Source organism: Cotesia glomerata, linkage group LG7 (assembly GCF_020080835.1).
Source record: "Cotesia glomerata isolate CgM1 linkage group LG7, MPM_Cglom_v2.3, whole genome shotgun sequence".
NCBI classification, from domain to species: Eukaryota; Metazoa; Arthropoda; class Insecta; order Hymenoptera; family Braconidae; genus Cotesia; species Cotesia glomerata.
In genome coordinates, this window is record NC_058164.1 from 2,867,381 (window position 1) to 2,893,594 (window position 26,214).

The 26,214-nt window shown below is 28.3% G+C and overlaps 2 protein-coding genes across 6 annotated transcripts in view; one reads left to right on the forward strand and one right to left on the reverse strand.

Annotated features, from left to right (window-relative positions):
• The window catches only part of LOC123269825 (Down syndrome cell adhesion molecule-like protein Dscam2), a 250,187-nt gene that overhangs the window by 198,022 nt on the left and 25,951 nt on the right, over positions 1–26,214 (forward strand). For 4 of the 5 annotated variants that reach the window (XM_044735682.1, XM_044735686.1, XM_044735684.1 and 1 more), the window contains exons 11-18: positions 9,365–9,715; positions 13,996–14,301; positions 14,434–14,733; positions 18,831–18,962; positions 19,135–19,274; positions 21,196–21,359; positions 22,832–23,046; positions 23,147–23,740. In XM_044735682.1, coding sequence (XP_044591617.1) covers positions 9,365–9,715; positions 13,996–14,301; positions 14,434–14,733; positions 18,831–18,962; positions 19,135–19,274; positions 21,196–21,359; positions 22,832–23,046; positions 23,147–23,740 — 2,202 coding nt within the window. Of the gene's footprint in view, positions 1–351; positions 634–9,364; positions 9,716–13,995; positions 14,302–14,433; positions 14,734–18,830; positions 18,963–19,134; positions 19,275–21,195; positions 21,360–22,831; positions 23,047–23,146; positions 23,741–26,214 lie in introns of all 5 variants that reach the window. The other variant, XM_044735685.1, reaches the window with a different exon arrangement.
• Positions 15,990–17,385, reverse strand: LOC123269829 (farnesol dehydrogenase-like). Its single transcript, XM_044735690.1, has 5 exons — positions 17,049–17,385; positions 16,858–16,984; positions 16,667–16,799; positions 16,449–16,592; positions 15,990–16,373 (listed from the first exon to the last, which is right to left on the reverse strand). The coding sequence occupies exons 1-5, from the start codon at positions 17,347–17,349 to the stop codon at positions 16,332–16,334; spliced, it is 747 nt and encodes a 248-aa protein (XP_044591625.1). The 5' UTR covers positions 17,350–17,385; the 3' UTR covers positions 15,990–16,331.

Sequence of the window (26,214 nt, forward strand, 5' to 3'; positions counted from 1 at the left end):
AGGGAAATATTTTTTAAAAGTTTAGTAGTCGAACTGAAATTCGACTTTAAGTATACCGCGGTAAGAGAGAAGGATTTTTCGATGTCCCACCAGTCACACTTAGTCAAATGATAATTACGAGAAACTTAAAAAGTAATCGAGGTTTTTGACAAAGGGATGTTGTTCATTAATTATTCTTCTATTAATCGTCTAGGAACGTCCTTAATTACACTTTTTATGGTAAATCATTTGCGGGAATTCGATAAAAGCTTTTTTTGAATAAATTTTACAATTAAAAAATCTCTCTAATTTTGACTTAAAAAAAAAGCAATATAAAAGTCTCAAAATATTTTATTTTAATGAAATTTTCAGTCCCACCCAAAATCGAACCATTTAAATTTCCCGAAAATATTCAATCTGGAACCCGAGTCCACGTGACATGTGTGGTTAGCGAGGGTGACGGACCAGTAAAAATAACCTGGCTGAAGGACGGCCGCGCACTAGATCCAAAAGAAGCTACGACCCGTCGAACTGACGAGTACGATCTGGCACTCAAGATACAGAGCGCATCCCCAGTCCACGACGGAAACTACACTTGCGTTGCCAGCAACGACGCTGCTAAAGTTTACCACACAGCATCTCTATTAGTTCATGGTATTTTCCACAATATCTCCCCTCAGATACTTCATAATTTCCTTGGTCATTGAATTTATCGATTAACTATCATTATCATTAACACCCCGCTTGCCTTAATCCTCTAAAAATAACATAGTAAAAGTTTTCAAAACTTTCCCAGTCAAAAAATAATTACAATTATAATCATAAGCATAATTCATGCTTATGAATCGCTTTACTCCCTCAATAATTATAATTATTCATTCTAAACAGCTCACTGATAGAAGGATTTATTAACTATTAATAATTTAATTTATTTAAAGATAATTATTTAATTTATTAAATTTTAATAAATATTTTTTTACATTTAATAAATATTTATTTAGGAGGAAAGTAAATTTATTAATAGTTAATAAATATTTATTAATAGTTAACAAATATTTATTAACAATTAATAAATATTTTATACGATATGAAGATTGCTTATAAACAAAAATCGTTTTTATAAATTATTTGCATTAATTATATTACATTATAATAACCTTTATTGTAAAATAGTAAATTCTATCACAGCTCATAATTATCATTTATATTTTTAAATATTAAAAAGGTTAATTTATTTAGTGAATTTAAATATTATCATGTATACCAGCTATAGGATTATAAAAAAAGTCAAAAGAAAATTGCTATTCGCTTTTGATTTTAAATAAATATTTGTTAACAGTTAACAAATATTCATTAACCATGGTTAATGGCCATTAATAAATATTTATTAACAGTTAATAAATTGTACTTAAGGCGACCCGGTGGTCTAGCAGCCTAAAATTTGAGCTATTTTAAAAAATTTTATTTCTATATGAAGGTAATGACTAATGCTTTCAAATTTTTATTACACTCATTCTATTACTTATCAACTACACGAAAATGAAAATCAAAACAAAAAAAAAAAATTTTTTTAATTAGAAAAATGGCGCTGAAGTCCCCCTCTCCAAAAAAAAATAGACCTTACTGGCACAGATCGATTGACCTCTCCCTCTGATCTGAAATTAAAAAAAATGACAGATTTTTATTTAGTATAAATATAATTATCGTCGGAACTAGAATGAAAAAAAAAAAAAAAAATATTTGACAAAATGGCGCGTAGTTACAAGAATTTTTTGAAAACGAATTTCAGATTCGTACTTTTAACTACGCGCCATTTTGTCAAATATTTTTTTTTTTTTTCATTCTAGGTCCGACGATAACCATACTGATACTAATTAAAAATCTGTCATTTTTTTTTTATTTCAGACGAGAGGAAGAGGTCAATCGACCTGTGCCAGTAAGGTCCATTTTTTTTTTAGAGAGGAGAACTTCAGCGCCATTTTTCTAATTAAAAAAAAAATTTTTTTTTTGTTTTGATTTTTATTTTGGTGTAGTTGATGAGTAATAGAATAAGTGTAATGAAAATTTGAAAGCATTAGTCATTACTTTCATATAGAAATAAAATTTTTAAAATAGCTTAAATTTTAGGCTGCTAGCCTTGATAAATTACTTATTAACTGTTAATAAATCGTATTTAATAAATAATTTATTAACTGTTAATAAATATTTATTAAATCCTATGATGGTAAAAAATCATTTATTAACAGTTAATAAAGCTTATTAAATATAAAAAAATCCTTCGATCAGTGCTAAAATAAAAAATAGCAAAAAAACATAAAGTTAGCAGTAAATTTTTAAAATAATAAGCAAAAAATTTCTCAGCTACTTTAATTTTTTGCCTTGTATCCTCTGGTTAATATTAAGCATTTCCACATGCCCGAAGCGAGGCATGTCTGAATCCTGCATAAAAACAAACCCGCTACTTCATAACATCCTTCTCCAGACACATAAATCAGTACAAACGAAACTTGCTGTTTTTTTTATTTATATTTTACTTTATCCTTATCCTGCGACAAACCCTCAAGCAATTTACATTACGTTTGTGTTATGTTGACATCCCAGTGTCACAATTGAAGCTTTATATTTCATCTCTACTCTGTAGCTCATCCATTTTTTTAATTTAAAATCATTATTTTTATTCCACCTCTCTACTCTTCTGACTCTTTCTACACTAATTAAACATTAAACACCCTACACCCTACTATATTACACACTTGACACTTAACACCGCATCAACAAACTTCAATAAAACATCTTCATCTTACAATAGAGACAATAAGTTAATGAGTAATGAGATTCGGTAGTACTGTTACCAGAGAGAAGACAATTAAATCCACCGATTGAATAAATAATGCTATTCAAATTAATGAAAATAAATCAATAAACATCAGAGCGTGGTATTCCCATTGTTTGACAATAGGAATAATCTCTGTACAAAGAACAATACCTTGCTGTAAATTCACGGAATGCTTGAATAATTATTATTCCCGTTGTTGTCTGGTGTACACAAGGTAGACTCGTGAACATCCAGATCCAGACACATCAAGTCTACAGAATGCCTGCGGATATTTTCAGACAGAACCTTCCTAGCTACCATTCACTCTCAACATACGCATATTTTACACAATATCTCTATATATGTGTGTATGTGTGCTCAGAATTCGAATGAGACGAGAGTTTAGTGTGAACAAACTCCACGAGCAGAGGTGAGCGAGAGAGCACACGTTCATGACTTTATGTACTCAAGAGAATATTAAATATAGTAAAGTGTTACAAGAGATGACGTTGACGCTGTCACTGTTCTTTGGGTTTCAAGGGAGTCGACTGGAAATTCTGCAGAGATTATTCTCAGAAAATTAATTTTGTGTTTTGTCATTTTATTTATTATTTATGTTATGTCTTAGACTTGGTTTTGTGGATTTGTGCAGTAAAGAGTATTTGTAATTGGTTTCGAAACAAATTTTTCTTTTTAATTTATTTATTTTTCAATGCTAAGTTAAAATTGACAATTTTTATTGTTATTTTTTCTACGAAGTCTAGTTACGAAGAGCGTGTAATTAAAAATTATATTTAAAATTGGAAAATTTTGTTAAATTATATAAATTTAAAATCTATATTATGAAGATTTTGTGTTCAGAATAGTCATATGATATAATCGGTTTTTTTAGTGAAATTTAATGTCATTGCTAAGGTATTGATTTGAATTTGTGCCTTTTCAAAGTTTCATATCATTCTCACCGATATTCAATTTATTATGATAAATATTTACGCTGCATTCGAAAATGCTTTGTCTCTAGATACATAATTAAGAAATCACCTTGTATATTGTGAACTATTGACATTTTTAAAGATATAAGCTCACCCTGACATTACACTCATCGAGACCTTTCATTTGAGTACCCACATCAATTTTTCATATATTTTATATATTTATATATTTCACAAATATCATATATATAAAATATATAAAAATGCCATGTAGGTACTCAAATGAAAGGTCTTGATGAGTTTAACATCAAAATGAGCTTATATCTTTAAAAATGTCAATAGTTAAGATAATACACTGTATCTTGTCAACTATTGACATTTTTAAAGATATAAGCTCACCCCGACATTACACTCATCGAGATCTTTCATTTGAGTACCTACATAAATTTTTCATATATTTATACATATATCATATATATGTATACATAAAAAATATATCAAAATGCATGTGGGTACTCAAATAAAAGCTCTTGATGAGTGTAACACCGGGATGAGTTTATATCTTTAAAAATGTCAATATTTAAGAAATGACCTTGTATCTTGTGAAATATTGACATTTTTAAAGATATAAGTTGATCTCGATGTTACACTCATTAAGACTTTTCATTTGAGTACCCACATCAATTTTTCATATATTTGTATATATTATATATATGTATACATGAAAAATATATCAAAATGCATGTGGGTACTCAAATGAAAGCTCTTGATGAGTGTAATATCGAGATGAGCTTATATCTTTAAAAATGTCAATATTTAAGAAATTACAGTACAATTTGACAAAAGTCATTATTTAATAAAGCAAAATTTTATTTATAGTTAACAAGTCAAGGCAGTCACATAGTGACTGCAAGGTTGCTAGTTATTATTATTCTGTAAAAATTTCAAATTAAAATTTCAAGAAAAATGTTTTTTTTTTTTTAATATTCAAAATTATTTCCACTTTCATATTTTTATGACTTTCTTAATTGATCTAAAAGAAATAAATAAACTATTGGACTTTTATTAGAAGTGATTGTTGTAGTGATAAATATTAACAAAATAATTAATCATAGATAAGTATCTATTAAATGTTATAAAGTTTGAAAGTTAGAATTGCTCTAGTAGCCTGACTCTCTGTACTACAAATTGCGGTTCTCTATTCTAAGTTGTAGCTGAGGACACCTCAGGACCCGTGTCCACCATATTGAAATTAATCGCTTGGTGTGTTAAGTTAATTCATCACTTACATCGAGTAATTATCAAGTACTAAGTAATAGAGTAATAATTTGTTACAATAAATATATTGGTAAAAAAATTAATTTCAATCAAGAAAAAAAATTATTTAACCAAAAAAATTACCTTAAAATTTTTTTATTTCTAGTGAACTTTTTTTGGTGTTTTTAAATATTTTTTTTCTGATCAATAAAATTAATTTTAATTAAAATTTTTAATAATTTATAATATTGCATTATCGGAATATTTTTACTATTTCAAAACAATATTCTTAACTGCACAATCAAACAATAATTAATAAAAAAAAAAATAAATTCAATAGCTGAAAAAAAAAATCAATAAATTGAGTCAGAAGAATCAATAAAATAATAAAAAAAAAAGTCAAGGTCAAATTGAGTTCAAACGATCTCACCTTTGAGGCAAATCAAGAGTATGTTGAGCAGTTTCAATAAGGTTTATTGGGAAAAGTTTCCCGTTATCGGCACGACCCAAAGGATCAACGGAGGATTCGAGGAATGAATGGTTGAAGATGGTAGTTTTGCTGATGGAATGAGAGAGAGAATAAAAAATAAAAATGAAGGAAAAGAAGGAAGTAGTCGAATCATTTTAACGTCTCTCTCTTACCAACATCTCGATAGTCTCCTGTATGTGGGTAGTGGATAGGAGATAGGAGATAGAAGTCGAGTCGCTAAAGGTGGGGCGAGTAAACTTATGTGTATGCCGGAACAAGAAAGTTCTTGGTATTGGAACAGAACCTCAGGACTGCTTACTCCAATTGCGACTCGATGAATCGCGCCTAAAGCCGCCCGCCGGCGAACACCCTAGTAATTTAATTTTAAGGGATGCAATCTCCGCTTGGCTTTCAGCGCAATACAAATACAGACGGTGTCTGAGATTTCGTAGACTTTACCACTTATTTTTCTTCTTTTTTTAATATACTTCCTTTTGATTTTATTTTTGAGCTTCATTATCTTATATTACATTACATTAGATTAACTCAGGTCATTAATTTTAATGAAAAATTATTTTTAGAAAAAGTGACTACCCGTGTAAAAAAAAATCGTCTTAAAATTGTCGTTCGTTTAAGATCTTAAATATGACACATACTAAGACTATTTTAAGACTCTTTTAAGACGCCGAAAAAAAAAATTCCGAGAGCAGATTTTTGAAAATTTTGTTTTCGAATTTGTTGTGAAAATTAATTTTTAGACATTTTTTAGACGATTTTACGACTTTCTAACCGCAATATTTTTGAGTAAGATGTTTTTAAATTGAATTTAAAATTGTTAAAAAATTATTATCTGACAATTTTAAGACTTTTTTAAGACGTTCCGTTTTAATGTTCCGGGGCTCTGTCGCTGTTAGCCCATCTTAAAATAGTCTAAATTTTTTTTAAGATTTTTTTAAGAATAATTTAAGGTAATTTTAAGACAGTTTAAAGACGCTCCATAATAATTTTCTGGAGCTGTCACGGTGATATCATCTTAAAATAGCCTAAAAATTTTTTAATAATTATTTTGATTTTTTTAAGACTATTTTAAGATTTTTTCTAGACGATTTTAAGATTTTTTTAAGACTATTTTAAGATTTAAGTCTTAAAATAATTTTTAAATAGTCTTAAAAAAATCTTAAAAAAAAATATTTTAAAATTTTTAGGCTATTTTCAGATGACATCACAGTGACAGCTCCGGAAAATTATTATGGAGCGTCTTTAAATTGTTTTAAAATTATCTTAAATTAGTCTTAAAAAAATCTTAAAAAAAAATTTAGACTATTTTAAGATGAGCTAACAGCGACAGAACCCCGGAACATTAAAATGGAACGTCTTAAAAAAGTCTTAAAATTGTCAGATAATAATTTTTTAACAATTTTAAATTCAATTTAAAAACATCTTACTCAAAAATATTGCGGTTAGAAAGTCGTAAAATCGTCTAAAAAATGTCTAAAAATTAATTTTCTCAACAAATTCGAGAACAAAATTTTCAAAAATCTGCTCTCGGAATTTTTTTTTTGGCGTCTTAAAAGAGTCTTAAAATAGTCTTAGTTTGTGTCACGTTTAAGATCTTAAACGAACGACAACTTTAAGACAATTTTAAGACGATTTTTTTTACACGGGTATTTACACGTGAAAAATCGGTATAAAAAGTGAGCTTTGGTTAAATTGTTTGAAAAAAAAAAGAAAAAAAATTTTTCAACAACGCTTACAATTATACAGTAAAAAAATTTTCGTTAAATTTAATACAAGTATTTGTGTTAGTGACTGTTTTCACATAAACTAATGTTAATTTCACATTCTAATGTATTAAATCAACATATGAGAATGTGAAATTTTACACACTAGAGTGTAATATTTTACACAAAAATTTTTACACTTTTCACAATGACGAAAAATTTTTTACTGTGTGTGTATTTAGAATCCCGGAAAAAATATTAAAGTTATGAAAAATTCATATTATTTCATTATAATTATTATAAAATAAAAATTATAATAATAATATTTTTTTTTGTAATAAAAAATGAAGCGATCATTCTGGGGGTGTTTGTTTTTCAGGAAAATTGTGGGTGTGATACAATTATTATTATTATAATTTTTATTTTATAATAATTTTAATGAAATAATATGAATTTTTCATAACTTTGATATTTTTTCCGGTCTATTTTTTCCGATTACCCTGTATTTAATACCCAAGTCATAATTTCAAGCGTGAATTAAACCGATATGAATTTAAAAAACCTATATTGAACTTTTTTGGACTGGAATAGATATATAATTTTTAAATTAACTTATTAAGTCATCCAAGAACTTATTTACTCCGGTTTAAACGTAAAACCTTCAATGAACTTTTCTGCCAAGTGAGAAAATTGAATTAAATATTAGACGGCAGAAAAACTTCAATACGTTTTTCTCGAGACTCTTTTTTTCTTTGATACGTTTGGCATGATATCTCAAATTATAATGCACCAACTGACTTGAAATTTGGCAGAGAGCTTCTCCATAAATCGCACTACGTAGTGTTTTTTTGCATACCACTAGCGTGAACGCTAGCGGTTATATTTTACTGTCGATTTAAAATTTTTTTACTATTGTTACAAAATTCTGAATGTTTAAAAAAATATGACAAAAAAACAAATTTTCTTCCACACTACCACCATTTTGCGAGAAAATTTTTTTTCAAAGTTTCCTTACATAGTACGATAACTATATCCTTCTTCTTTAAGAATTTCAAAGAATTTTTTTTTTTTTTTAAGATTACTAGGACTAGAATCTTGCCAACCTATTCATTGAAATATCATTTAACAGTTGATAAAAAATATTCATTATTTTTTTTTTTATTGTACCCGAAAAAACATAATAAAATTAGAGCGTATAGAGCAGAATATTCCTCAAAAGTGAACGAAGTTAAATTTAAAGTAAAGTAATTATTCATTAATTAATAAATAATTAATTAAGTAACGATAATTAAAAAATTATATAAATGAAAATTTGAAAAAAAAAAAACAAAATTAACTTTTCAGGTAGATGATTGACTTTTAAATATTTATAATTGAATCTTGAGAAGCTCTAATATGTTTATTTTAAGCTTATTTACTCTTTTAAGTCCAAAATAATTCAATATAAAGTTTCTATAAGTTTAATGAACGCTCGAAATTTCAACTTGGAATTAATGTTATAATTTAGAAAAAAATGATTTGTCTTTTCGCTAATAAAAGTCTTACTGACACTATTTATAAATTAAATTCAATTGTCAACTATTACACTAACTCAACTGGAGCTTGAACTATTATAAGATTTTTGCTCCGATAAACGTCAGATAAATTATCTAATTACTACGTAAACTTGAATTTAATCAAGAGCTTTTAATTATTTCAGAAAATAAAGTCTTTAAGATAATTTATCTTTTCTGATGAGTAGAATCAAGTAAAATGTCTCACATTTTTCTATTATTTTACATTAATCCAAAATAAAAGCTCTGCAAAGAGTAAATTCAACATTTTTGACATCTCTTTTACTGTGGGTTAAAAAAATTCTCCTCCACTTAACTTAACCCGACTATTTTTTCGCTCTTTGAGTGAATTTTTTACCAGCTGTTTTTTTTATCCTGATAAGTGAATCGTGTGATTCGGGATAACGAAGTATTTTGACAGCAAAAGGAAATAAACATCAAGAGTCAACACAGCGAAGAAAATAGTCGGAGCCAGATTGGTATAACGGAGGATGTTGAATTAATATAATAATAATAGTAATAATAATAATAATAATAATAATAATAATAATAATAATAATACATAATTTATAAAAATAAATGATCGCAAAAATTAGAAGTCTGATTAGGAGACTAAGAATAAATTGTTATAATTGCAGTTCCTCCTAGCATAGCTCCTTTTAGCTTTAACAAGGACCTATCGGAGGGTGTACGGGCGCAAGTGGCGTGTGTTATTGAGAAAGGCGACCCGCCGTTCACGATAATATGGTCGAAAGACGGGGAACCTATTGCAACCTCATCCCCCTCGAATTTTGGGTCCGCCAGTAGCACAGTTACACACAAAAACAACTTACCGAACAACGTTGCTGGGTTACGTGTTACCAGCATGGATGTTCACTCCAGTACCATCTCAATCGACCGTGTTACTGCCGCTCATGCTGGCAATTATACCTGCATTGCACGTAACTCCGTTGCCGAAGTCGCATCTACTGCCCAATTAGTTGTTCGTGGTAAAGTAAATTTTACCGAGTGACTCAACTTTTATGAAATTTATTTTTATAAATAGATTAACTCAATACTTTTGTGAATCATGCACCGTTATAACGAAATATCACGCTCGCACTTTTTTATGTAATGACTGGAGACTTTTTCAGTAACTGCAATTATGAATTATTTAGTTTTACGGTAATTGCTTGGATTTGGGACTCAATTTTTTTGGATATAAAAATTTAAAAGTTAGGTTATTGATAAATTTTTTCAATTTTGTCAAAAAAATTTGTTTTATATATTATTCATTTATTTTTGATACAGAGTACAAAAAAAATTTTTTTAATTATAATTTAATTTTAATTATAATTATTCATGTGATAATTATCACATGACCAAAAAATGGTTAAACCATGATATTTTTTTTAATTCGCACAGTTTTTCATGCTCCAAAATTTAATAGTATCCCGAATCGAAAACATGAACTTACACGAGCTTAAATTAATTCTTTTGGTAACTATTTACAAGTGGGGTCAAACATTTTTGTTCCATATCTACACGAAAAGAACAAGATGACACTGGATATCATCCCAGATTATACTAAGTGAAAAAAAATTTCAGATAGTAGCTAGTATAATCCAGATTACAATAAGTATAATCCAGATAATAATGAGTATAATCCAGATATCACGCAGTACAATCTGGATTTTTATAGCTACTATCTGAAATTTTTCTTCACCACAGATATCACTGAGTGTAATCTGAGATGATATCTAGTGTCATCTTGTTCTTTCCGTGTAGGTGAAAATTAACATTTTTTAATTTTTTTTATTCTGCTTGTTTTTACGGCGGATTTATGGTGGTGATATCGAAAATTAAAAAAAATTAATATCTCGATAGCTTTTTTGCCTTCAAAAGTTCCTCCTTTACATCTAATGTAAAAAACTTATTACTACTCCATTAGTCTATTAATCTGTGCAATAATTTCTTATCTTTATATTTTTTCTAGTTCATGCACAAAAATAATGCTATCTAATCATTTAATTATTCAATCTTGTAAAAACCTTATATGTATATAGCCGATCGGCGTTTATTCTATTTAAAATAAATAAATAAATAAATAAATAAAAGTTGGAAAAAATTTTGACTTATGTTTTTGGATAAAATTTCTATTTTATCTTTTTTTGATGTTTTCTGATGTATTTTTTTTTTGAAAAGAACATAAAAAAACGAACAATTTTTAAAAAAAAGTTGAATATCACAATTTTTTTTTTAATTTATAAATTTTTTTGAAAATTTGTTAAAATTGTGGTAATCAACTTTTTTTTTTTTTTAATTGTTTATTTTTTTATGTATTTAAAAAAAAAATATATCAAATTAAAAAAAAAAAATTTTGTCCAAAAAAATGAAAATGAAAATAGTAGACCCCACTTGTAAATAATTACCAAAAATTTTGATAAAAAACAAGTCAAGTATGTATTTTTTTAACTTCAAAATTTAAAAATTTTCGTTAATTTTTTCAATTTTTATCGTCAAAGAACGGTTTCACATCTAAATAATTACCAATTTTGCAAGAAAATAAATTGAAATATAATAATAAACAAAGTCCCCAGTCATTAAATTGATTGGACAATATAATTGAATAGTATTGTTGGAATTATAAAAAAAAAAAAATGAATAATCTAAATAAAAGCAAAAGTTGTAGCGCTACAGCACTCAGCGGTCAATTTAAATGCCAACGCACATCGCAATTTATTATTATTATTTCAATTATTATTACTATTATTATCGTTGTTGTAATTAAGCACAGTGGAAAATAATTTTGCAGAGCACATGAGCGGCACACTCGATCGTTGTCAAGCAAAACGCAATTATGCACTTGTATACTATTGCGCACAATTACTTAAGCACTTATATCTATATATATTAAAATAATTACACGCACATATATATTACTGCACTTACATATTTATTATAATTTACAATTTATTATGCACTCTTACACATGTATCTTTCAAGTCTCACTTATTATTTTATTTTGTAAATAATTTTTATTTTCGTTTGAATTCACCTCGCACTTTTTTTATTTCCTTGATAATATTTCCGCACCCTTGGGTAAGTTTTTTCAATATTTATTCATCACATTCACCTTTTATTTTTTTTTATTCTGCTCAAATGCACCTTAGAAATCGATGCCCATGTTATTATATTTTTTCAGTAGTATAAAAATAATGCTGTCAGCCCTGAGAGTTTAAAATTCACATGTAATAAAAAACATAAGTAGTTAAAAATTTAGCAAAAAAACGGAATAATTTTATTTATTGATTATTAATAAAATTTTCAATGAAACAATTTTTTACAATTAAAATTATATAAAAATTTTATCTAATTATTAAAAATCAAAAATATTTCTTTAATCATCGTCAAGAATTTTTCTAAATGTTTAAATTCCAGAAAATAAAGAACGAATTTTTTTTAAAATAAATAGTATAATTTTAATCTATATTATTAAGAGAATAAGAAAAATTTTGTGTCTAGGATAGTCATATGATGATAATAAGTATTTAAGCTGCATTCGAAAATGCTCTATCTCTAAATACATAGTTAAGAAATGACCTTGTATCTTGTGAACCATTGACATTTTTAAAGATATAAGCTCACCCCGACATTACACTCATCAAGACCTTTTATTTGAGTACCCACATCAATTTTTCATATATTTTATATATTAATATCTTTCTCAAATACCATATATATAAAATATATAAAAAATGTCATGTGGGTACTCAAATGAAAGCTCTTGATGAGTGTAACATCGAAATGAGCTTATATCTTTATAAATGTCAATAATTAAGAATTTACATTGTACCTTGCCAATTATCGACATTTTTAAAGATACAAGCTCCTCTCGACATTACACTCATCGAGACCTTTTATTTGAGTACCTACATCAATTTTTCAAATATTTTATATATTTATATATTTTACAAATACCATATTTATAAAATATATAAAAAATGCCATGTGGGTACTCAAATGAAAGGTCTCGATGAGTGTAACATCGAAATGAGCTTATATCTTTATAAATGTCAATAATTAAGAATTTATATTGTACCTTGCCAATTATCGACATTTTTAAAGATACAAGCTCCTCTCGACATTACACTCATCGAGACCTTTCATTTGAGTACCTACATCAATTTTTCATATATTTTATATATTTATATATTTCACAAATACCATTTATATAAAATAAATAAAAAATGTCTTGTGGGTACTCAAATGAAAGGTCTCAATGAGTGTAACATCGAAATGAGCTTATATCTTTAAAAACTCCAATAGTTACAAAAGTACAGTGCAATTTAACAAAAGTCATTATTTAATAAAGCAAAATTTTATTTATTAATAGTCCACTAGTCACAGAAGTCACATAGTGACTGCTAGGTTGCTACATTGAGAAAAAAAAATACCTTCATTAAGAAAATTTTCTTGATACAAGAATTTATGCTCTTGAAAATTTTCAAGAATATATATTCTTAGCTCAAGAAATTGTTAAATTGATTGAAATAATTTTTACTTAATTCAAATAAAGCTATTTTTTTGTTTATCTATTATCCAAAGATAAATATTGATGTTCTTCTATTCAGAAATTAATAATTAATAATAATAGAATATTTGATCGTCAGCGAGTTTTTTGAGCCAAGAAATTGTTAATTGAGCAAAAGTATTTTTTTTTCTCAGTGTAGTTTAAATTAATTTAAAGAACTAATCTCTATATTTCTTCTCGGATAATATTATTAAATATTTTCCCATGAAAAAATACATAAATAATTCTTCAAAAAACTAAAAAGTTAAAAAAAATTCGTAACTCAAAGGGCTGTCAGTAAAAATAAAGCCTTGGCTTGTAAAAGCACTCAAATAGCGCGAGCCTTTAAGAACTTCTGCGATTGAAACTAGTTACCGAAAATATTTAAAATACTTTGAGAAACTGAAACGTTAAATTCCTTTGGCATAGTTTCTCAGTTCTTTACGCTCTCATAATATACAACAGAGACTAATAAATCTAAAAATAATAATAATAATAATATACATCAACCAAAGATAAGATTACAGCTGCATGTATATTATATAAAAAATGTATACAACGCATATTAAACAGATGGAGTAAGTTAAAACCGCAGATGTACTTTAAGTTGCTCGTGCTTTATAGTCTTTCATATAATACCATGCATAAATTAATTTGTATTTATAAACTACACAATACTACAACAAAAGTTTGTTATGGCATTAATGCGAACCCCAGTGCCTCCTCGGTGGGTAATGGAGCCGCAGGATGTTCACGCACCAGAGGGCATGTCCAAACTGATGCTTCATTGTCATGCCGATGGGTTTCCTCCGCCTTCTGTCACATGGCGTCGTGGTACAGGAACTAGACCTGGCAGTTATCATGACATTGCTAGTCACGAACATGCACAAGAATTGAGAATTCATTCGAACGGATCACTGGTCTTTGGCCGAGTTCAAGAGGATCACGAGGGCTATTATCTCTGTGAAGCTGTTAATGGAATTGGTGCTGGCCTCAGCAAAGTCGTTTATTTAACCGTTAACGGTGAGATCATTAATTAATTAATTAATTGATTGAGTAATTAATTGTGTAATCCAGTTTAGTTGAAAACTGTAAACTAAAGGTAGGTAAGACGAAACCGTAATTTGATTGACGACTGGATAATTATCTGTGCAGCGCCCGCCCGTATTGTGGAGAAGCACCGCAATCAAACAGCTCGACTGGGCTCAAGAGCTTCTCTGCGATGTGAAGCCAAGGGTGATCATCCCCTGAACATTGTGTGGAGGCGGGCTGGCTCACAACTGGAACCGGCGGTATCCGATTATAGGTATATGGTCAAGGAAATGAACACCACAGATGGTGCTGTTAGTATCCTCGAGCTCATTAGTACGTCCAGGGAGGATAGCGGGAGATATTTCTGCACAGCTTCCAATGCTTACGGTGGCGATGAAATGACCATGCATCTCTATATACAAGGTATGTGCAAGCACAATAGGTATAATTGCTTCAAGGGTTGGATCAATCGCTGTGTGGGTTAATTGCGAAATTGTTGATTAGTTTAAAAATATTTTCTTCTAAAGAACTCAATGTTCTTTTTTATTCCCGAGTCGAAATTTAAGTCGTAGATTCAACGTAACAAGCGTTCAAATCATAAACTCAACGTTTTGAACGTTTAAAACGTCAGTTTAACGTATTGGACGTAAAAAACATAGATTCAAATAAATTTTTTTGTGTAAGTAGATCAAAAATTCTATATTAAAATTTTTAAATAGTTTATTACACTACAAGGGCAGAAAGTTTGAGGTTCCTGCACTGTGCGCCATGATGCCCGAGGCGAAGCCGAGGGCATCATGGCGCGCAGTTCAGGGCTCTCAAACTTTCTGCCCGTGTGGTGTATACTATTTTTCTTTATTTTCGGCCGAAAGTACGCTGACTTACAAATCAATTAACGTTACAGTTAAATGTTCTTAGTATGTTGTCGATGCCCGCCCGACATTTGCGGCACGAGCGAAGCGAGTGCGGCTGGTCGGGGGCAGGCATCGACTTCATCTAAATAGACAAAAATAATAGTAACTTTTTAAAATTAAATTAATTCAATTGAATAGTCTTATTTTTATTAATTTTTGATTACTCAAATACATTAAAATCATTAATTTTATCAGAATTTTAATTATTTCGAGTAATTTGTCAACTATTTTTAATTAATTATTGCATATTTTCTTTTTCATCACAACTATTACCAGTACGTGAACTATAAGAATTATAAAAATTATTAATAATGAATGAAAAAAAATGATTCAATATTATTTGATCTTCCCATTTGACATGTTCGTCAATAAAAATATTAATGAAAATTTATTATTAAGATATTTAATTTTTTGGAGCAAAAGAAAAATTTTCTCAAGACAAGAAAATTTACTTCTGTCAAGAACTTAATTTTTTGGAACACGAGAGAAATTTTCTGAAAACAAGAAAATTTTCTTGATTTAAATAAATTGTCTTGGATCAAGACACGTATTTCTTGAAGCAAAGGAATTAATTTTGTTGGAATAAGTGAAATTTCTTGTGTCAAGAAAATAATTGGGAAGAAAAATATTTTCTTGGTTCAAGTGAACCTTTCTTTCTGTGTAAATATTTATCTGCAGACTTTTTAGGTAACGTATCTGTTCTTATAATTAGATTAGCTTCCGTATCGAAATTCCTTAAAATTTCCTTTTGATGATGATAACGCATTCATTTTTAAAAATTTTTATTATTTTTCACTCGATATAATTTTTTAGATTATAAATTTCAACACACAACGACATAAGAACCCACAAAAGCAATTTTAAGGTTAGGCCTGAGTGCACAATAAACCGCGTCAGCTCTGGTGAATACTTTTTTTTCGCTGCCTCGTACATCAATTCAGTGCACAACTAGTTTCTTCCAGCGCACTAGAGCAGCACGCATGCGCGCCCCTACCAAAGCATAAATGTCGGTCTTTCTGATTCCCAACAGAAGTAGCAAGTACGTGCTTTCGGCCGTGAATAAAGAAAAGAATTTTATTTTTTATTACTGATGAATTTTTATTAATTTTACTTTTTGGTTGCAACTCCAGTGACAACAAGCTCGTCAATCTAAAAAATAAAAAAATATGTTCTAAAAAAAAAAATAATTAATGATTTAGTAATTATTCAAATTGAAATTCATACTTGGACATGAGGTGGAGCTGATAAAGCGAACATTATACAATCAACCACGTTCTTAGGCTTCAAACAAGGCGTGATATTATATATATTACGGTGAAGCTCTGATGAAAAAAAGAGTTCCGTACCTGTTACTCCAGGATGAATTGCCTTAGAATGGAAAAAAAATTAAATTAATTAATAATGATGATAAAATAAAAGAAAAAATAAATAAAATGACTTACAGTTACACGAATTTTATCATTGTTATCTTTAATTTCTTTTTTCAATGTCTCATTCATTGCAGTCATAGCAAATTTACTTGCTGGGTACAAACCCATCGGCAAATCTACTACCGTTGCATTCAGACCACAAATGCTAGAATAAATCTTTTTAGTAAATAACTAACGATTGTTTTTATTCGAGATAAATTTACCTGTTGATGTTGACAATATAAGCATCATTTTTGTGCTTGCGAATTAATTTTAAGGCTTCGCGGATGAAAAGAGCTGGCGCAAGAACATTTGTTTCTAAAAGTGAACGATAATCTTCCGTTTTTCCATCTAAAAAATTTTATTTCTTTTATATTAATTGAGAAAAAAATAAAAATTCAATGAATATACTCACTCTCAAAAGAGTTATCAATCAAAACAGCGGCATTGTTTATCAAAATATCGAGACGGCCAAAATTTTTTTCTACATACGCGAAAGCGTCAACTATATCTTGCTCATTGCGCACATCACATTTTAAGTAATGAAAAGCGCCTTTTGTATTCTTTAAACTCTTCGATAATTCTTGAAGTTTGTTTTCACGGCGAGCGAGTCCCAGAACGTCAACACCAGCAGAAACTAACTCTCTAGCGAGCAGCTCGCCGATTCCAGAACTGACTCCACTGACAATAGCGATCTTTCCGACCCAGCGATCCATTTCAGAGTACAAATGTTACTACACTTATTTAATTTCACTGCAGCTGCTATATAAATAAATAAATATCAATGCACATGTCGTTAAAAATTTACTAAATGTATAATTTTAAATAATCTTATAATTTAAATATGAAGTGGAATATAATTACCTTTTTATCTGATTAGATATTGTAATGTAACTGAGATAGCAAAACGGATATATTTACATATGCAGTATATATTAATTTCTATTGGTTACATAAATTATCAGTTATAAAAGAATTTATTTATGTTCATTTAAATTTCAATGTCATTTTTCAATGTAGTAGACAAATTTTATAGAAATATTATTTTTATATAATAATTTAATTAATTTTTTTTATAATACAGTTGAATTTAATTTTTTTACATATTTATCTAAACTTATATTGTCTAGGGGGTACTTTTATCCTTATATGAAAAAAATTGATAATTTAATCCATATTATTAAGAGAATAAGCAAAATTTTGTGGCCAGTGTATTTATATAATAAAGTGGGTTTTTATGATTAAATTTGGTATCATTGAAAAAATCTTGATCTGGAGTTGTACCTTTTCAAGGTTTCATATAATTTTCACCAATAGTCATTTTATGATGATAAGTATTTAGGCGGCATTCGAAAATTTTCTATCTCTAGATACATAATTAAGAAATAACCTTGTATCTCGTGAACTATTGACATTTTTAAAGATATAAACTCATCCCGATGTTACATTCATCGAGACCTTTCATTTAAGTACCCACATCAATTTTTCATATATTTTATATATTTATATATTTCACAAATACCATATATATAAAATATATCAAAAATGCGATGTGGGTACTCAAATGAAAGGTCTTGATGAGTGTAACATCGAAATGAGCTTATATCTTTAAAAATGCCAATAATTAAGAAAATACATTGTATCTTGTGAACTATTGACATTTTTAAATATATAAGCTCCTCTTGATATTACACTCATCGAGACCTTTCATTTGAGTACTCACATCGCATTTTTGATATATTTTATATATATGGTAGTTGTGAAATATATAAATATATAAAATATATGAAAAATTGATGTGGGTACTCAAATGAAAGGTCTTGATGAATGTAACATCGGGATGAGTTTATATCTTTAAAAATGTCAATATTTAAGAAAGTACAGTGCAATTTAATAAAAATCATTATTTAATAAAGCAACATTTTATTTATTTATAGTTCACAAGTCACGGCAGTCACACAGTGACTGCAATGTTGCTAGTTAGTTATGAATTCTCATTTGACTAAAAAAAATTTCTTTTATTTATAAATTAACTTAACAATTTTCCAATCGTTAAAATTAGCCAATCTAGTCTTAGTAATTTATTTTTAACTGATCAACCATTTCACCCTATGAGAAAAAATTTTTTACAAACTGTAAATCTTATTATCCTTCGTCTACCCTATTAATTAATTAATCAACTTGACCAATTTGACAGAACCTCCGGATTTCCCTCGAAATATCCACGTCCTAGAAAAGGGAAGTCGCCATATTAAATTAGGGTGGACTAGCAGTCAGGATGGGAATAGTCCAATTACTCAGTACATTATTGAATATAAAACAGATTCAGGTAAAGAATTTAAATATATATATATATATATATATATATATATATATATATATATATATATATATATATATATATATATATATATATATATATATATATAAACAGAAAGTGATAAATAAAATAATACACTAATTTGTTACCACTATTTTATTTTGTTTATTTTTTCTCACAGAAATTTGGCACGACCATACGTTCCACGCGACAGTTTCTGGAACGCAAACATACGGGCATGTGAATGGTTTGCGTCCTGCTACTAGCTATCAGTTTCGGGTATTTGCTGAGAACGAATTGGGTCGTAGTCAAGCGAGCGATGTAGGTATATGAACCTAGACCCCATAAATTTGTTTTTAAGCCTCTCCCGAACAACCTATATTCTATATTCTGTATAGTACTACCAACTTTATTGATTCTTATCTATGTGTAATAGTTTCGAACAAATAAAAGCCGTATTAGCACTTTACTTTGATAATAAAAAATATTATCTTTCATATTAGAGTTTTCTATTTACGGCTTTAAGAAAGTTCGAGCGCAACTAATGGGTCAAAATAATATTAAATTTTTTTTTTAATTTTAGTCTTCCCAATATTCGTCAAAATTCTTTATTTTAATTAAAAATAATTTAAACAATTTAATAATTGATGATTTTTACTCATTTAATAAAGTAAAGTAATAAAATGACTTTCGTATTTATTACTTGCCGGAATAAATAAACAAATTTGGCATTACAGAGACGTGGATGAGTGTGTGAGTTAAAAATTTCTCTCTCTGTAACTATATTTCTATCCTTTTCTTTTTTCTCAACTGTTGACGCGATGTTGTCAAATCTTTATTCGAATAAATAGCTGACGATAAACGAGTTACAAATATAAAATTTAACTTAAAATTTTTTCATGCCTACTGGTCAAGTGACTAGTGAACCTTATTCAAGCCAAGCGATGGACATTCCATCTGCACTATTGGTCGAGAGACATTCTCTCTTTGCATTAGTTCTATGGGGTCCATCGAACTTGAATACTAGTAAAGCTGGAAGTTTTGTGGTATCTGTTCGAGTTGTAAAGATGTTAAACAAATGAAAGAAAATGAAAGAAACTACATGAGAGCAAAGATAAACTTTGAAAAAATAAATGGGGTAGGTTACCAAGCCAGGAATCGAACCTGGATCTCCCTGATAACATGTCAGGAGCTCTACCAGTTAAGCTACCGGGCCCCTTCCACCATCCACCTTTCTCAGTCCATCCTTATACTCTCGATACTTTACTTACTTTTTTCTTCTTTTTAGTCTCCCCATCCAAACTACGTACTACGATGATATTGTAGTAATTATTGAGGCGCTATTATAAATTAACAATTATTTTTTTTCTTCATGACCCATTATGTATATATAAACTGAGAAAGGTGGATGGTGGAAGGGGCCTGGTAGCTTAACTGGTAGAGCTCCCGACATGTTATCAGGGAGATCCAGGTTCGATTCCTGGCTTGGTAACCTACCCCATTTATTTTTTCAAAGTTTATCTTTGCTCTCATGTAGTTTCTTTCATTTTCTTTCATTTGTTTAACATCTTTACAACTCGAACAGATACCACAAAACTTCCAGCTTTACTAGTATTCAAGTTCGATGGACCCCATAGAACTAATGCAAAGAGAGAATGTCTCTCGACCAATAGTGCAGATGGAATGTCCATCGCTTGGCTTGAATAAGGTTCACTAGTCACTTGACTAGTAGGCATGAAAAAACTTTAATTAATAAACTTTAACTTTAAATATTTCAAAAATTATATCGGTAATATATTATTATTAAATTGTTTTTATATTTTGCAATAATCCAAGTTTCTTGTGTATAGTTTTTTATCCGTTAAAGTTGGGAGGTTAATATTGAAATAAATAATTAAAGTCTCGACCAAAGTTTGTCCGGCATAAGAGCCCGTGTATAAGGAGATAAAATATGTGATTTTTAAAATTTGATATCTAAGTAACTAAACGGTGAATCTTTTTTAAATTTTAGGATTAAATAAATGACGTATTTATTTATACGTATACTTAATTTCAAAGCTCAAAGTTGGAAATTATTTTTTACATTAGATTCGCTCGAACCTCCTTAATGTCCGTCATTTGTCCGCACTTTCCTTATTTGTTTCTATTCCCACTAATCATTCTACTCCTCTACGTCTCAAAGGAAATTTTAGCACGAAACAAATACATTTAGCTAACCAATTAATTGAACTGTTATACTCAGATCCTCGAAGTAACAACAGACGGTGAGAAGCCTGGAGGACCTCCTCGGAACCTCAAAGTCGAACCAATTAGTTCGACAGACTTTAAAGTCAGTTGGGATCCACCCGATCAAGACTTATGGAACGGAGAAATTCTCGGGTACCACGTTGGCTTCAAGGAACACAGGTCTTTGTTTTAATAATTGTTGCTTCATTGTTCATTGTATTGTATTTACTCCAGGTCATTATAAAACTTCGATTGACTTTGAATTCGTCAGTTGCTAACACAATTTAACTTTATCAATTACATTTGTTTTGCAATATTTTGAGAACGGGTCACTGATATTGTTAAAAGGCTACGTTGTGGACCGTTAATATTTACGGAATACTTTTCTTTGAGTTAAATTTATTGAAGCAATTTATTAACATTTAGCGATTGTTAGGTTTTTTGTATTTTTCTTTGAATGTGTAAAATTCAATTCTTTGGAAGAATTTATTTATATAGTAAATTAATTACATTTTTATATTACAGTAAAATATAAATTGGAGCAAACATTATTTAATCTAAAAAATAATCTAATTATTATATATTTAATCTAATTATAATTATTTCTTAAATTTAAAAATTTTATTAAAAGTTTTCATTAAATTTAGAAAATGTTTAAATATACATTTTGTAATTTTCAAACGAACAATAATTATTTTTTTAATAAAAAATTTACTCCGCAAATTTTTTTTTTATTAATCATATAAATAAAATTTTTTTTTTATAATACGAAGAAATTAAATCACTTAAAAATCTTTCACTCCGCAAATGTTTTACAGTGTAAATTCTTGTTTGAAAAAAATTATCTTAATAATAATAGTTTTTTTTTCTCAGTTTAACTTTAATTTATATATATTTATTTATAAAATGATAAAGAAAATTCTTGAATTAAAAAATTGTTTTGAATCAGATTAATTTTTTTATCAATAGAGTAAAAAAAAAAAAAAAAAAAAAAAATAACAGTTTTTTAAAATTTTCATATTGAAGAAAATTTTTTTTTGTGTTTTATACACTTGTTATTTTAATATAGTATAAAAATTTAATTTTTATAATTAAATATGATACTAAAATTAACTTAAATCAGAAAATTTTTTTAATTAAATTTTTATACAAAAAATTTAAACAAAAGATTCTACAAGTAAAATTAAAAATAAATTAAAATTGCAAAATTAAAAAAAAAATTTTTTTATTAATTAATTCGTTATGAAAAACTTGTCTGACATCTGCTGTTTTCAGTATGACAATTTAAGCACATATTATACGTAGAAGCTTAAAAAAAAAAAAACATTAGAAAATTTTCCAGTAAAAAAAAATTAAATTATATCACACAGTATTCCCCGGTATAATAGGTGGAAGTAGAAATTACTCAAAAGTTAAATCCCGAGTATCCTCATTCCGACTATTATGAACTGGCACAAACATCCATTAACTCGATAGAACAAAAAGATTTTTAAATTAATAGGTGCTTTAAACTTTACCTAACTCGTAAACTTTAACATTTATATATTAAACCCTCCATTATAATTATACCTATACCTCACTGAGGAATAACAATAATAATAGTAATTGTTATTAATTATTTTATTAATTAACAAAAAAAAATTCTCAAGTAGGCTGTCTGCTGAACAGTACACTTACAAAACTGTAGAAGGACGGCCGATATCAGCGAGCGCAACTTTGGGACTTGCTCGAACTGCCATTCCCGGTCGCCAATGTCAATTGACCAATTTACGAAAATTCACGCGCTATAGTGTGATTGTCCAAGCATACAACGCGTTAGGCCCGGGACCAATGACGTCTGAAGTGGTCGCGACAACCCTCGAAGACGGTAATTTACAATTTTAATTATAAATTTATTTATTTAGGAAAAATATTTCTTCTTTTCGTAAAAATCATTGATAAATCTTTATTCAAATTTGAATTATCAGTGCCAAGTAGTCCGCCTCAAGATATTCGGTGTACCGCACTATCTGCCCAATCTCTCCAAGTATCTTGGGAAGCACCACCGGATACAAGCTTGAACGGAGTCCTCCGCGGTTTCAAAGTTAACTGGGAGAGCATGGACGCGCTTACTGAGACGACCAAATACGACACCAAAATAACCTCTGCCTTGACGATTGTGTTGAACAACTTGGAAAAATATACGAACTACTCAATCCAAGTCGCGGCGATGACCCGACCGGGTGACGGAATACCCTCAGCTCCAATTTACTGTAAAACGAAGGAAGACTTGCCGGAAGTACCTGCTGGAATTAAAGCTGTCGCTAATTCGAATGAATCGATAATAGTTTCGTGGTTGCCGCCTCTGAAAGCTAATGGTGTTATCACTACGTACTATGTTTATATTAAGAGTGAAGACACTGATGGAAAGTGGTATAAACACATCTCTAAGGCTCACAAGACTAGTTACAAAGCTGAAAATCTACAGAAGAGGACGCAGTACTCTTTTCATGTTGCTGCTGTTACTTCTGTTGGTGAAGGTCCTAAAACTTCGTCTGTTACTGCATCTCCCTCTAGTCACGGTAATTCGTTTTATTATTAATTTTTTTTTAATCACTTGGCAATTCAATTTGCTTTCAATTTTTTCTTTTTATTGATTAAGGTAGTTGTTTTGATTAAGGCATACCATCAGAAAATTCTAAATTTTTGTATACTTATTAAAGACATGACACAATTACCCTAAAAATTTAAAGTCAATTAAATTTAAATTCAATTGAAAATTGGGTATTTAACATTGATCGCATACGCGCTCTGCAGTTCTGTGCCAGTTTCTTACACGGAGAAAAATTAATTATACTATACAAAAATATTAATTCCTTATATATTTCCTAATATATTATAAAACAAAATCAAAATCAAAAAATTTGAAAAAAAAAAAAACATTTAAAATATAAAAATGATGATTGCCATTGTCTTTATTGCTATGGACTTTCCTCAGAGTCCTCAGAGTCATGGATTCAATGTAAAAATTCTAATAAATGGTCTTATGAAGATTATTCTGACGAATATGTCTGATGTGATCATTACGAATAATCGTATATTCATTAAAATATCTCGATGTGATTTCCTAATCATCGAACATTTATATTTCGTGTTTTATTCAAAGTTTAATTTTTGTTAATTAATTAATGTCTTAAAAAATTATTATAAATTTCATTTAAGCTGTTAATTAGTTTTAAATAGATAATAGTTAAAAATATAATTAATTTTTTTTCATTGCACTCCGAGGTTTTAAACCCACGTACAAGAAAAAATATAGATGTTATTTAACAATGAATTGGTTACATTAGTTTACATTGATTGAAATCACAGGTTGAGTTTTCAGGTTGAGCTTTTAAAATACGTAATATCTTGAACCAGACCGTTTTTTTTTTATATTTTTATCAAGTCAAAATTAGAAATATGAATTGCGTAAAGTAAGACATCCTTGGAGGAATTCAAATAAATTTTTGAGATTAGGTTTCTGTCTGGTGCAGAGGATACCGTGATCAATTATTAATAATATAATTATTACTATTTTAATTTCAAAAATTTGTGTTTTTAACTTTTTATAAGCTATATAATTCAACTTTTCATTAAATTTTTCAGTTTAGTTAAATTCATTCTGATTCATTGACCTGAAAAAGCCTAAAATAATGAATTCTTTAAATTTGTCATTTTTTTCGAGTGATCCATTATGCCCCACGTATCACAGACTGGCCCGAAATATGATAAAAACATCATAAAGGTCATAACTTGACGGAAAATGGAAAAAAAAATTTTTACCTAATTTATGAGAGGGGCCGTTATGCCAGGGACTGTCGTGTACCATTCTCTCCTGTATAACTCAATTTTTTGTAAAATTTTTCAGTTGAATTAAATTTTTTCTGAATCATTTTACCACAATTTAAAAAAAAACAAAAATTTTTTTTCGTTACAATTTTTTTTTCGAGTGGTCAATTATGCCCCACATATCACATATTGGCCTAAAATATCATGAAAACATAACAGAGGTCGTAACTTGAGGAAAATTAAAAAAAAAAATTTTTACCTAATTTTTGATTGGGGGCCGTCGTGCCCCAGGTTCCTCTATGTACATTTTTTTCTTTAAAATATTAAAACAAGTAATAACATAATCGTTTAAATCCACATATTATGAAAATTTCCAAATATTAGAGCTGTTGTTGATTACTTTGAATGACATAATTTGTGAAAATTATGTTTTTTAAAAATTTTTTGTAAGATTAAAATTTTTTTTTTTTTAATTTTATTGAAAATTTTGATTTTTTTGGAAATTTCAAATTTTTTTTGAAAAATTTGACGTTGAAAATGAGTTTTAGACAAATAAAAATTTAAATATAAATTCAATCCGAATTTAATCCCGATTTTTTGGGCACTACACTGCGCTACAACTGCTTTTAGTTAATTCAGAAATGCATCCACGCTAACGCAGATTCTTAATTTTTTAAATATTTTTTACTAGTTTCGATAGTAACTATTATTATTACTGATGGTAACTTCAACCATCAAGTTATATTCGGAATTACGATTTTGATAATAGTAGTAACTAATTAAAATAACAAAAGCTATTATTACTGATTACCATCATAATAGTAGTAGTTACCATCAGGATGGTAACTACTACAATTCAAATGGTTTACATAATTATTTAAATAATATTTACTATCATCGAATTCAGTTAATAGATTTTACCATAACTAGATAATAAACTCTACTATAAAATTTTCTCCGTGTAGTTATAAAAAAAGAACTAACTGTCAGAAACTTTCAAAAAAACTGACAGTCTTTTAATGCATTTGTTGTAAGTTTAAAAAAAAATAAGAAAAAATTTTTGACTGTCTAATTATTTATAAATAACGGATTAAAGTTCAACAATTTATGAAAAAGTATACATCCGAACAAAAACAGTTTCACTGTAAAAAACCGCGCCAAGTCCACGTTCATAAGACTTCGAAAAAAAATAATCGTTTTTTACAAAAAAATATGAAATCAAAAA